Source organism: Amblyomma americanum, chromosome 3 (assembly GCF_052857255.1).
Source record: "Amblyomma americanum isolate KBUSLIRL-KWMA chromosome 3, ASM5285725v1, whole genome shotgun sequence".
Lineage (NCBI taxonomy): Eukaryota > Metazoa > Arthropoda > Arachnida > Ixodida > Ixodidae > Amblyomma > Amblyomma americanum.
Genome location: NC_135499.1, coordinates 203,319,169 through 203,331,544, shown reverse-complemented (window position 1 = coordinate 203,331,544; position 12,376 = coordinate 203,319,169). Strand labels below are relative to the sequence as shown.

At 44.1% G+C, this 12,376-nt stretch overlaps 2 protein-coding genes across 5 annotated transcripts in view; one reads left to right on the top strand and one right to left on the bottom strand.

Annotated features, from left to right (window-relative positions):
- LOC144125909 (putative sodium-dependent multivitamin transporter) overlaps nt 1–12,181 on the bottom strand; it is a 46,374-nt gene extending 34,193 nt beyond the window's left edge. Inside the window, exon 1 of one of the 4 annotated variants that reach the window (XM_077659716.1) lies at nt 12,039–12,181. The gene's annotated coding sequence lies outside the window, so the exon portion shown is untranslated. Of the gene's footprint in view, nt 1–4,450; nt 5,287–5,558; nt 5,696–12,038 lie in introns of those variants that run through there. The other 3 variants (XM_077659715.1, XM_077659714.1, XM_077659717.1) reach the window with 3 other exon arrangements.
- Nucleotides 5,612–11,712, top strand: LOC144125910 (hypoxanthine-guanine phosphoribosyltransferase-like). The gene is made up of 8 exons (XM_077659718.1): nt 5,612–5,750; nt 7,041–7,147; nt 8,268–8,451; nt 8,983–9,048; nt 9,566–9,666; nt 10,087–10,133; nt 10,538–10,614; nt 11,108–11,712. Exons 1-8 carry the CDS (start codon nt 5,727–5,729, stop codon nt 11,162–11,164), a joined length of 663 nt encoding a protein of 220 aa, XP_077515844.1. The 5' UTR covers nt 5,612–5,726; the 3' UTR covers nt 11,165–11,712.
- Nucleotides 12,182–12,376: the final 195 nt, after the last annotated feature.

The window sequence follows — 12,376 nt, the reverse complement described above, 5'->3', positions numbered from 1 at the left end:
AAGTGTGCGTGCATTAATTTTGAATATTGTGCTTTCTGCGAGTTTTTTTTTTTTTTGCTGTTGTTGTCCTATCGCTGCCTGCTTTGTAGGGAGGCTGCGGGCTTCAGTCAAGTCGCTTGTTGTCAAGCGGCTTTTATCCGCAGTCTTCCCCATCACTGATGGAAATAAACAAGTTATTATTATTATTATTATTATTATTATTATAATACTACCCCCCCCCACTGAAGGTATCTAATGTGTATAGTAGGAAAATAAAAAAAATATGTTACACGCCTTTGTACAACTGCATGTAAAGAGCTAAAGACCAAATCATGTGCACAAACAGCAATGTGGGAAATCATGCTTGTACTGTCAGGTACAACGTACAGCATTAAAATGCAACAACCGTGACAGGGCCACTGCAATCTGCCCTCTGGATGCACCTCCGTAAGCCAACAAAGGCAGTAAAATCGCATACTGCATTTTCTTCAGGTTGTACAACCTGCCAACAGATGCATTTCACTGAGACACAGTTCTTAGTGCATGCCAATGAGGCAGTGAATGCTTTCCATTTCGTGAAGCACACCGACTCCATTTGAAAGGCTTCTACTACCCTGACGAAAGACGAGCTGGCCTTCCTGAAAATTAAGAATCGCACCTGCTTGCACATGCTGTGACCTGTGCTCTTTTTCAAGTGTTCTGGTTTAACTTGTTTGCTGAGTTGTGCTAAGTGCTATGAAGACTGTCCGGCCGTTTCACCACAGCTCCAGTTGTAAGAAATTGCTTGAGTTTCCCCTACTTTTTCTTGTTTCTATCCTTTCACAAACATTTTTTCCAGCTCTAATTTACACAGCATAGCTCTGTACTCAGCAGATAGTGAAGAATTAACCAAGATGGAGCTACCTCACCTATCACTATGAATACACACAGTGGAAGCCATTTTTCAATTAGCAGAGCCATCTCGCAAAAGCATCCTCATTAGATCACCCCACCATGATTGTGCCGTCAAATGGAGCAAGCCGACACAAAAAAAAAAAAACTTTCCACATAACATTCCCTTTCTTCGTAAAGAGAAAATGTATTGTATGACACCACATAGAGTTGTCTGTACAGGTGTAAAAAGAATGTAAAATCAGTACTATTGGCGAAGTATGCAGGGATGACTGCCCTACTGGTGAGCAGCCTGGACTCTGGCAAGGACCCAGTAATACCCAGCTGCACTCTCACCTCCTCTCCCACTTCTCCTTCATGCAGCTGTTGCACTGTTAGAGTTGCTTATAGTTTGGCATGCTTCGCTGGACTTATTAACGGAGGATGTGGCTTTCAGCAAAAACATTTTATTCCTTGGCGTATTTATGCAAAATTTCCTGAGCATATTAGAAGTAATTTTATAACTTCTGTCATAAATTTTCCCTGTTATATCTCCAGAAAATCATTTTCTAATATATTTTCCTCTGAATCTTGTGAAAAAGCTCCAGTTGTAACTAGAGTGTGAAGAAAATTTCATACAAGATATTTAAAATTTATGAAATTTATTTATGCCCCGTCGCGGTGGCTCAGTGGTTAGGGCGCTCGACTACTGATCCGGAGTTCCCGGGTTCGAACCCGACCGCGACGGCTGCGTTTTTATGGAGGAAAAACGCTAAGGCGCCCGTGTGCTGTGCGATGTCAGTGCACGTTAAAGATCCCCAGGTGGTCGAAATTATTCCGGAGCCCTCGGAGGCACCTCTTCTTCCTTTCTTCTTTCACTCCCTCCTTTATCCCTTCCCTTACGGCGCGGTTCAGGTGTCCAAACATATATGAGACAGATACTGCGCCATTTCCTTTCCCCCAAAAACCAATTAAAAAAAAAGAAATTTATTTATCAAGTTTCACTTCACAATAAAAGTATGTCCCAAAACAGTGACCAGCATCATCTTCTACATTTCCTTTAAAACCAATATGCTAAACCAATAAGCTGATACTGAATGCCTGCCTGCAGTGCCATGGCAGAGTGGCAACTGAGTGCACCTCCAAGTTTTGGCAGCATTGGCAAATTATTCATAATGTCCTTTTTTTCTTCTGTGATGCTCAGGCAGATTCACTAAATAATGATACAAAATGTTCACGCCAGTCCCCTAGCTGCCACAGCTGGTGACAGCAACAAGACAGCTGAAAAAGCTTTACGAATGCTCGGTTAAGACCTGACATGGTCTCACAGTTTACAACAGGATACTAGAGCAAAAGCCATACAAGGAAGTGAGCTCACTTGAACCTGTAGCCTTCCTTCTAAGGCAGTTCCTCATAGACAAGCAGCATACTAATAAATTTGACAAGCAGGAAAAAAAGCTGGGACAATGTCACGCTGCACGTGTCAAGGGGTGCAGAGCTCTCCCTTATGAGCACACAGCAGAGAGAGAAAAATTATGAAGGGCACTTAAGACTACTTATGTGCTTTGAATGCGAAATCACCGTTTTTTTCTTTATTTTTTGTTTTTTTACTCCTCCCTTTTTAATAACACTCCTGCTCATTAGCATACAGTCGTAAGGCAATGCATATACTCTGTTCACCTCTCTTCGCCAAGAAGCAACGTGGTTTTTGTGGCTTACTGATTGCGTGCTCGCTCGCTTCCCAATCGGAAAGTCCTGGGTTCAATTCACACCTTCAAAAGAAATTTTATTTTTCTTTGCCGGGTCACTAGTTTTGGGATGCCACTTTTTCTGGACATCGTGTTTCATTACTGATGAGCCATATAATGCTTTCGCATTATTAAAGTTTATTTGTAAGTCTATGTGTGCTCCGCTTCTAAGTATCCGGACTAAGTTTATTCTCTCTCAGGCATCTTCTGTACCACTTGTCTACAAAGTGCCTTTATAACATTCAGATTTAAGGAGGTTACTGAGGCAGTTCAGAATAAGGCAAAGAAGGAGGTGCCATCATAAGGAGACATTACTTAAGCCGTTCACTTCTGTTACCTGACATCCTCAGCTCCCCATTTCCCAGTCTGTGAAGTTTCTCTTGCATGAGGCAAGAAAGTTTTCACATTCACTTTGCTTAACTGCATTAATGAATAAATAATGGCTAAGGTGTACACATATCAGTTTAAATTAAAAAAGGAGCATTTTGCTCTGCTTTATTCCTGCACACTGCGGTTTCAGCATGGGTTTTTGTAAAAACTTATTGTTGATGAGACTCTTCAAAGTAAAACCCAAGTTTTGAAGAAGAAAAAAAATCACTCAAAAGGAAACTTGTGCTTCCTTTCAAACAGTTGATATAACACATACTACTATAAAAAGTGAATTATGAAAAAAATTAATCTAGCTTAATTATTTCCCTATCCTTTTACAGAAGCTCCACAGGCATTAATTGCCCACAAAAAAAAAACTTTTTGGTCACATATGGCTGCCTATTTTTTACATCTTTTTGTTCTTTAAAGTCAAGCATAAACATTTGCAAAAGCACCGAACTAATATGTCAGAAAAGCACGAGCAACATGAACAAGATATCTCTGGCATTTCTCTTAAATTTCTAGCACTTCACCTCAAACCAAACGGGCTTTTCCTGTTTCCCAGCTATGTTTACTGCGTTTAGTTTCCTTTATTTTGTAAGAGCGGCGTCGGAAAGCTTCTAAAAACGAGAACGTTTCTGAACGCGGCTGCCGCACTCATACGGACTTGTCCAGGGGAGGAGCATTGAACTTCGGAAATCCTGTTCCTTTGACCAGAGTAGGGCTCGTACTCGGAAAAAAAAAAAAAGAAAAGAAGATACAAGCGGGAGGCGGACTTTCGTGAGCAAGCAATAGGGGGTGCGCACTGCAGTAATCAGGTCGGTATCTAGCGACGATGGATCCGTTTCGAAAACCCTGTGCTCACCGCCGTGACCTCAAACGAGTGGAGAGAGGAAAACCCAAAACCACGGCCGCGCGGGCGCTTTGACAAGGCGTTTAGGATTTGAAAAAAAAAAAAGAATAGGAATAATAATAATAATGGCAGGAAAGAAGGATGAACCCAGACATCGAGGCGGCAAGTCTCCGCGGTCACAGGAGAACAGCGCAAGTGTAGCGGTACCTTACATCGCGTGCTTATCACGCTATCCGGCGATCATGTACGACCGGACCTTGATCTACAAACTGGCTTGGGTTTCGCCGCCTGCCGATTGTCTCGTGCAGTACTATCATCCTCCGCAGACGAGACACTGTAAACAACGTTCGCGGCGCAGGCAAACATTGGAAATCATCCGAACAGTTTTTTCAATGAATATCCTGAACACCTGCACACACAGGCAAGAGGAAACGGGACGCGAACTAAAAAAAAAGAAAATAGGAACCGGTGAAAGTGCGGCCGAAGAGCGCACGCAGCACGAAATGCGCCGCGCTTCGGAACCACGAGGCGCCCGATGTTGCGGAACAGCTCGCTGTCCAAAAAAAGAAGAGGCACAATAAAGGCCAAGGCGCGCTCATTGCTTCCGCATAGCTCGAACACGAGAAATCACCTTGGCGCCGACGCTGATGACTGGAGGGAGTCTGACAGGAGGTCCCCCTGCGCTGGCGGTGACCAGAGGAAGGTTGAGAATCGCGGTGCGACGCCAGGGATGATCATAAAGTTGAGGCGGCGTTATCACGTGGCTCGGGTAAGTCCATCACGCCGCTCTTCCAGGAGAGCCGAAACCTCGGCGTGGACTACGGCACCGGCAACCTCCGGCCTCGCGCTCTCTCACAACGACTCCAGCGCAAACGTAAAAATAACCGCCGAGCCCGCAAGGCGCACACGGCGCGCCGCCACGGTCAGCCGCGGGGCGAAAGGTGTCGCCACGCTCACGATTGTATCTCCCCTGAGGGCCGTCGTCTGCTAGCACTCCTCGGCGCACAACCCGAAATAAAGCGCGCGACTTCAAGCAGCAACGCACCTTGCGTTGAATGCAAGGACAACGAAGACGTCAACCATAACGCGCAGCATTCAGGAGGCGAGACAGGTCATTAGTTTCTAAGACCAGGAAGTAGAAGCTATTAAACAACCGCCGCAGCTGCCAATAGCGCCAGCACGGCGCTCGTTAAACTTGTGCACGCAACCGATACTACCGATACTGCGGCGCACCTCGCCAGCACTACGCCTTCGTCCGCGGGTCATCTTCCTTTATAAGAAAGGGCAACCGTCCAACGACAATTAGCGACAGGGGTGGTAACGTGGCGTGAAAGCGCGTGACGAGGAAAAAACAGTTGCTGCTGCACTCGGAAGCAGACGAAAAGGAAATGTTTTCAGCTTGCGCAGAAAACATTTCTTGAATAGAGGCTCTCACACAGCCGTGCCGAGTCACTCGAACTACAGAGAACAAACGCCTGTATGCGATGAAAACAGAGAATTATCTACATTTCCAACCAATGGGCTCCGCCGCCATCGACAGAGGCACGGTCGCTCGAGAAGCTAGAATCAGTTAATAAGTTCAAAACGAGTCAAATAACAAATAAAGAAAGTACCATAAATAAAGTAAACATAATTTTTGGTAACTTAAAGCGGAACAGCAAATTTTTGTAAAACGTTTAAGATAAGTCTCGGAGCTTTTGCCTACCGACGCGCCACGAAATGCACAGCGGGTAACTTACGCGCGCGTCCGACGGGGACGGGAATCCGCTAGCGCCACCACAGGGAAACTCTTAGCCGCAGCAGCTGTTCGCCTCACGCAGGTGCAGGCCAGATCCATTCAAACTACGGAGACGGCGGAGGCCTCATTCCCAGCTGCGACGAAGTTCCGAGAAAGCGGCGCTTAAAACATGGACGGCAAGAATTACGTGGTCGTAAGTGCAAACTCGCCACTTTCAGCGCTCATTCGTGGCTGCCCAAGAGGCACTGCGCGACGTCCGGCGGATGAGGCGCTCCACGAAATGCCATGCGGGTCGACCCTTGAATGAGGCGTCAGCTCAGTCAGGAGCGGCACCGGCAGCGGCTGCTCCCGTTAGCGAGCCGGGCCGTACTGTGGCCTCTGTACTACGACGGATGCACACGAGATTGACAGCAAGACAGGCGAGCCGGCGGGCCACTGCGGCTTTTTGTCTCGCTGCTCTCGGCGACATGCTTGTGTGCGCCGCTGCCGGCTCCGGAAAAGACCGCGCGCACGTGGTTGGCTGGACGAGTTTCGTTCATGCGCACTTCGGGCAGCTCGGTTTTCCACTGACGTAGCTACTGCCGCGAAAGCTTTGCTTGCCGCCGTTTGACGTGCGCTTTCCAGTGCGCATACTTATGCAGTGATCTGGCAGGAATGTCCGTTTGTAGTGCAATACGTGCTTTGACAGCGTGACGTATGCGCGAGCTGCAGAAAAGCATGAGAGAGACGTAAAATTCAAGGTTGAGGTTATTGCACTGCCATATAGGACAGCAACGGTGCATTTAACCTTTTGTTCTGTTTCGTAATAGTCGGTAGATTCTGAATCGGTTTTATTTCTTTTCGCCCGTTTTGGGAGCAAAGACACGAAATAAAAGGCTATCCAGCACAGCACCCCTCCGGTGACTACAGCAAGCATGTATAGCCACCAGACAGCAATGCTAATGAAAAATAGCTCGTCTCCTCTTCATCATTGCATACCCTTTTATGGCCTGGGGCTGTAAACATCGCTTTGAAAAAAAAAAAGTTCTAGTCCACAGAATGCCATGTCAATTTTTATGCTTTAAAAAACACTCCTAAGCACCTGACTGGCTTGCACTCAAATTTCGCGCTTACATTGCATTACGAGGAGTTTGTGGAATAATGCATTTAGCACTGGAACTGGAACTTGTGTAGTTCGACTGCAATAACTGCAAAAAGACAAACCTATACAAGGCATGGCTATGTGTATTGCTCTCACTTCCAAGTTCACCAGTTGTAAAAATGTTACCATATAGATGGCTTGCACCAACATTACAATGGCCACCAAATCTGTGCAGCAGGACTGCGGCAAAAGCTTGTTAGTACATCTAATCAGCCTATTGCCACCAGCCCTGTGGAAGCTGCATGTGGTGCACCATCATGGTGCCCCTGACGACGCATACAAGCCATCTGTAGCACAGTTCTTCCTTTGATTATGTGTGCAATGTATTTTGTGCGCTTCCAGATACCAGACAACTTTACTGGCTATAGCACAGACCTCTTCTGTATACCAAAGCACTATAAGGATGCAGTTGACTGCGTATTTCTCCCGTGTGGACTTGTACAAGACCGGTAAGTACATTTGTTGCAAAACTAAAGTACTCATTCTTCCAGTTCCCATCTTTACGTTCTGCTGAAAGTGATGAAAGTGAAAGTGGCATTAGAGAAAGCAGAAGTACCTATACTCCATTTCATACACCAGGTGCAATGCTCTTAAAGCTAGCGTTCCTGTTTGCATTGCCTGCACCCACAATCAAAAAGTAGTGTGTTCCTAGTGGTGAGCGAAAAATAATAAATGCTTTGCCTGCAGGCTTATTACATTATTCATTTGTTACGAGCTTGATTAAATGCGCTCTTACTGCTGTCGACACGCTGTCGCTTTCTCGTGCCTTAGACCACTCAGCCGCAAAACAAGCACGGAGTAACACGGGTCTTTTTATTTTTTCATACAAACTAATTTCATAGCTTTCACAGCGCTGCACCTGATGTTTAAAATGGAATAATGAAGGGTTTAAAATTCAAGGTTTTAGAGTTAACAGAATAAACGTAACTACAACTTGTAAGTGTGCTTTGGCAGCACCTTGCCACAACACACATCCACTGAAATTAGTGCAACACTCATCCTCAGCTGTTTTCTCTTAAGGGCTCAGATGAGTTCTAACCTTGTCATGTATGAATGATTGGAAGCAGCTAGATAAACATTTGTTTATTGCTAAGCAAATAGCACATCTTTTTATTGGACAAACTTAAGAGAAATGATGTAGATTCTTTGCATCCACTTAACACTTCTACTGAGGAGGTGAACAAGCGGTATGATCATGGAAGCTGCATTACTTATAGTGTTTGCCACAGCTCAACTCTCACTAATCTTGATGATATGGGCAAAGCTATGCTTAGAAACCAAGTTCAAAATGCAGTTGTAAATATTTAGAAATGATCACTCCATAGTAGGGAAGCTAGACTCACACGCATTCTCATAAGTAAGCAGTCTTAATCTTAAGTGTCTGCCGAATTTTTAGAGGTAGAGGTCAGCACAGAGAAGCTCATGAGTGGGGATCCCATTGACAAATCATGCCACTAGTAATAACGCTCATGACACACTTCTTAGTCACTTGCTAATTGTTCTAAGGACATCAGTAACAGATCCTGGTTATGTAAACCACTTTGGATGTGCTGTGCATGGCCTGTGCAGGATAGAAAGAATGGCCCAGGAGATTGTGTTTCACTACCATAACAAGCCATTCCGGGCACTGTGCGTGCTTAAAGGAGGCTACCGCTTCTTTGCTGACATGCTCGACAGAGTGCGACACTACTACCACTTCAACCAGAACTCTACGCCCTTCTCCACAGACTTCATCAGAGTCAAGAGCTACGTGGTATGAGAGATGTTTATCAACTGTGTTCCAAGGAGAGAATAGTTAAGTCTAAGCATTCAAGGTGCAACATTTTGCTGCACAACAAACTGCAATTACTTTATAATAGTAGCCAAGTTTAGTTCCTGTGGGGTAGCAAATTCAGCTGTGCGCGAAGTGCAAGTTATAACCTGTAGGCACCTCTTGTGGACATGCTTTTTAGAAGTTAAATGTCAGTGGCATTTAACCAACAGGCTTTCTTGCAGTGATAAAGATAGACGCAATAGTTTATCTTTAAATCCAGCTTATTAACGCCTTTGTCTCACACATGACAGCAGCATGTGCTTTTGGAGTTCCCTGGAAATGCTGTCAGAAGAGCAGCAGCTGCTACAAGGTACGAGAAGCAGTAATTTGCAACTTTAAAATAATATTGAGCTTAGACGAATGCACTGCCTGCGGGTCTTTTCACAATGTAACAGATATACCGTGAACCATGGGGCAGCTGTGTGAAGCTTTCTTCATTATCAATTTTGCTTTTATCTTCTTTTGACTTAGAATGACAAGTCAACTGGTGAAGTTACTGTCATGGGATTGGACAGCATGGAGGCACTCAAGGGACAGGTAAAGACCCTCCAATGCACTTGCCGCACCTGGACCTAATTGGGCATTAACTATGAATGAAAATGATTACTGTGCTACTATAAAACCCAACCTGATTTATTGTCAACACAGCTTACATTGTTATCTTCACCCATGTGGCATTGCTATCGTGCTTCAATACCAAGCTGTGTAAGTGCAGCTGCTGCGTCAAAAGATTTTGTTGCCAGGCCAACTGAGCAATGGCTGCAGTTTTGTATGCCAGTTAATAAAAGTTAAGCATTTGCCAGAAGGAAAGGTCTGCTATACTGGGCCGTTTAATTAGCAGAGGATGAGTTTAAAACTAAGCTAGGTAATACATGAAGTCTTTTACTAGGCTTGTACAGCCTCTTTTAAAACGTGATGGACTTCAACCCATTAGCAAGGAATTATCTCTGTCAATACAGCCATTTACATACTCATGAAAATTTGTAGGAAAAATAAGTGCATATACCACCAACCTCTCCCATTCAGTTGTTTAATGGCATGCAACTTAACGCAGAACATTCTGATCGTTGAAGACATCATTGAAACTGGGAAGACAATGGCTGCCCTCGTGGAATACCTGAAGGCTTTCCAGCCAATGGAGATCAAAGTTGCTAGGTGAGAGCGCCTTCAAAGCCTTTCAGCAAGGACAGAAGTATAATTCACATCTTTTAATAGGGAATAAATTTGCACATAAGTGACAGAATGGTTGCAGAAAGAAGCACTATATTATTGGTCATTCACAGTATGGTGTCAGAGCACTAAAAGTTCTGAAAACTAGGTCAACATGAGAAACAAGGTTGCCTTAACTGTCTGGAGAAGAGTCATGGGTGCAAATTTCTGTGGATGCCCTCGGTAATGTATCCAGTGAGCAGTAATCAAAAATAAAGCACTGCAAATGTCAGAAGATCAGTGACCTGCAATCTTTACATACAATGTTACAACTAAGCATGTGTGCAGCATGAGCATCAGAATATAAGGAGCATTAACTTCTGTATGCTTCTGGCAAACTTAAGCTATGTTTTCTTATGTTTTCAGCTTGTTTGTCAAAAGGAGCCCTAGGAGCTCGGGCTACAAGCCAGATTGTAAGTTGGCAACTTTCACAGGTGACTTCTGAATGTCAGCCTAAAACACTGTATTAAGCAGTTGGCACTCCTGAAATACCCTTTTACTAAAGCTTATGATTCAGCACAAAGATATTTCAAGAAGGAAAAGATGAACAGAGCTAAGCGATCATGAAGTCCTACTCAAAGCAACAAGGAAAAGTGGAACATGATTTTGCAGCTATACTATAGCTGGCATGAGCCTTTCTTTGCTGAAAGCAGAAATTGCAAAACCCCATTACCCTCATTCCCACAATTGTTTTTCAATAATTAATTTTCAAGTTAGTTCTAAAACACCAATGTTTTGTCACCTCACCTGACCTGTAGAATTGTGCAGCTGTGTTTCTGCTTGCTGTTCATGTTTACACTTCATTTTCCTGCTGCAGATTGTGGGTTTGAAATACCTGACAAATTTGTTGTTGGCTATGCCTTGGATTACAACGACCACTTTCGTGATCTAAGTGTAAGTGTCTACAAAATTATTTGAAAAAGAATTACTTCATGTGCCAAAAAAAAAAAACCTATTCCAGCTGTTTACATCAGCTTGCATGCAGAGGCAATACAAGAATGAAGTCTGGATAGCTAGGTTTTTTGCTCATTTGGTTATGCATGCTTCTTCAAATGAAGACTTCCTGCTTCACGCCTAGCAGGAGTTGGTCAAATGTTTAGGGGAACAGCCCAGGGTGGAGTAGATTTGTAAAAAGGATTTGTAATTACACTTGGGTGGATGCTAATCAGTAATTACCCCCTTCTTACTAGCAGGAGTTGCTGGGGCAAGCTTCTATTTCAAATGCTCTTGGACATAATTCAGACTATGCTCCTGTGATTTATTTTTTTTTACAGCTCTTGCTGTGGACTAAGGTCTGCTGTGATGACCGTTGAAAATCTGCAATAATAAAAATTTCATTGAAGCTCTTTTGGGACATATAAATATTGATTCTTTTTTTTTCTTCCAGCATGTCTGCATCATTAGCAGTGAAGGAAAGAAGAAATATGCAACTGCACGGTCTTGAAGCAAGCTGCTGCCCATCTTCGTCGTCGCCTTTATTAATTAGCTAGTGCACTCTCAATAATCTCTTGCACTAATTTCATACTAGGTTCGCATTTAGAAAGCCTGAAAACTTAAAATGCATATAATGGTATAATGGGTAAACACGGCACTTTTTTATACAATGTCATGCCCAGAGACTGATGTACTCGTTCGTTGCACACCAATGTACTTCATCTGTTGTTGCTTATGAGAAGACTATATGGTACACATTCCAGTAGCCTCTGAACAGGCTGCTGGAATGGGTAACCAGACATTCCACGATAACACACTCAGTGAGATCTGATGACTATGCGAGGAGTACTAACTCGCTCCAGTTTGGATTTCTTAATAAGCCGGTGATTAACGAGGTTGTAAGTGTTTGTGCTGGAGCATGTTACTTAACATAATTATGTCGTTGGCGCCTTTAGAGTGGCGTCGCTTGTTTCGCGCTGGAAAATGGTCCTGCGATACATTTTTACATCCTGTATGAAATATAATTATTTTGCTAATAAAGACTTTTTCGCTGTTGAATGCGTGCTGGCATGCTTCGCATGATATAAATGCGGAAATGTGTGTAAGTTTAGCGGATAACGTATGATGTCATTTGGAAGACACGCTGTTACTTTCGCATGGCACTCGTTTCCGCCTACACAGCACGAGGCTAAGCCGTGTTGCTTGTTCACGCTATTTAATTTAAACCGTTATTTGATCGCTCTGCCAGCGCTCCGGTCCGCAGAGAACTTTGGCGTAGAAGTGGTAGAGTCCGGGCTGCTAAAGCTGACGCCCAGCGTTAAGCTACCACTGTAGTTTAGCGGAAGAGATAAGGCAGTGCGAGTCGCCGCAGTAGTACAACTTACATGTGTGCGCAGGGGGCGTGGAGCCGTGTCAATGCCCCGTATGCAGGCACCAGATGCCACGAAACTGCGAAGCCGGCAGCAGCCGGATGACCGTTTGATGCTCGGAGCACAAATTTCCATTTTGCACGAAATCCGGAATCGCCCTGCGTCCACAAATGCGCAAATAAGTGCGGCTTACGCGCCTCTGGAGTGAAACATGATAGTGATAGTGACAAAAATAATTTTCGATTAACGGCCTTTCGTAGTCTGATCGTAAGCTTTAAAAACTAAATAATAATGACGTAATAAGCTTTTTATTTATATTAAGGGGTATAATTTGCAATTAACTTGTGTCATGT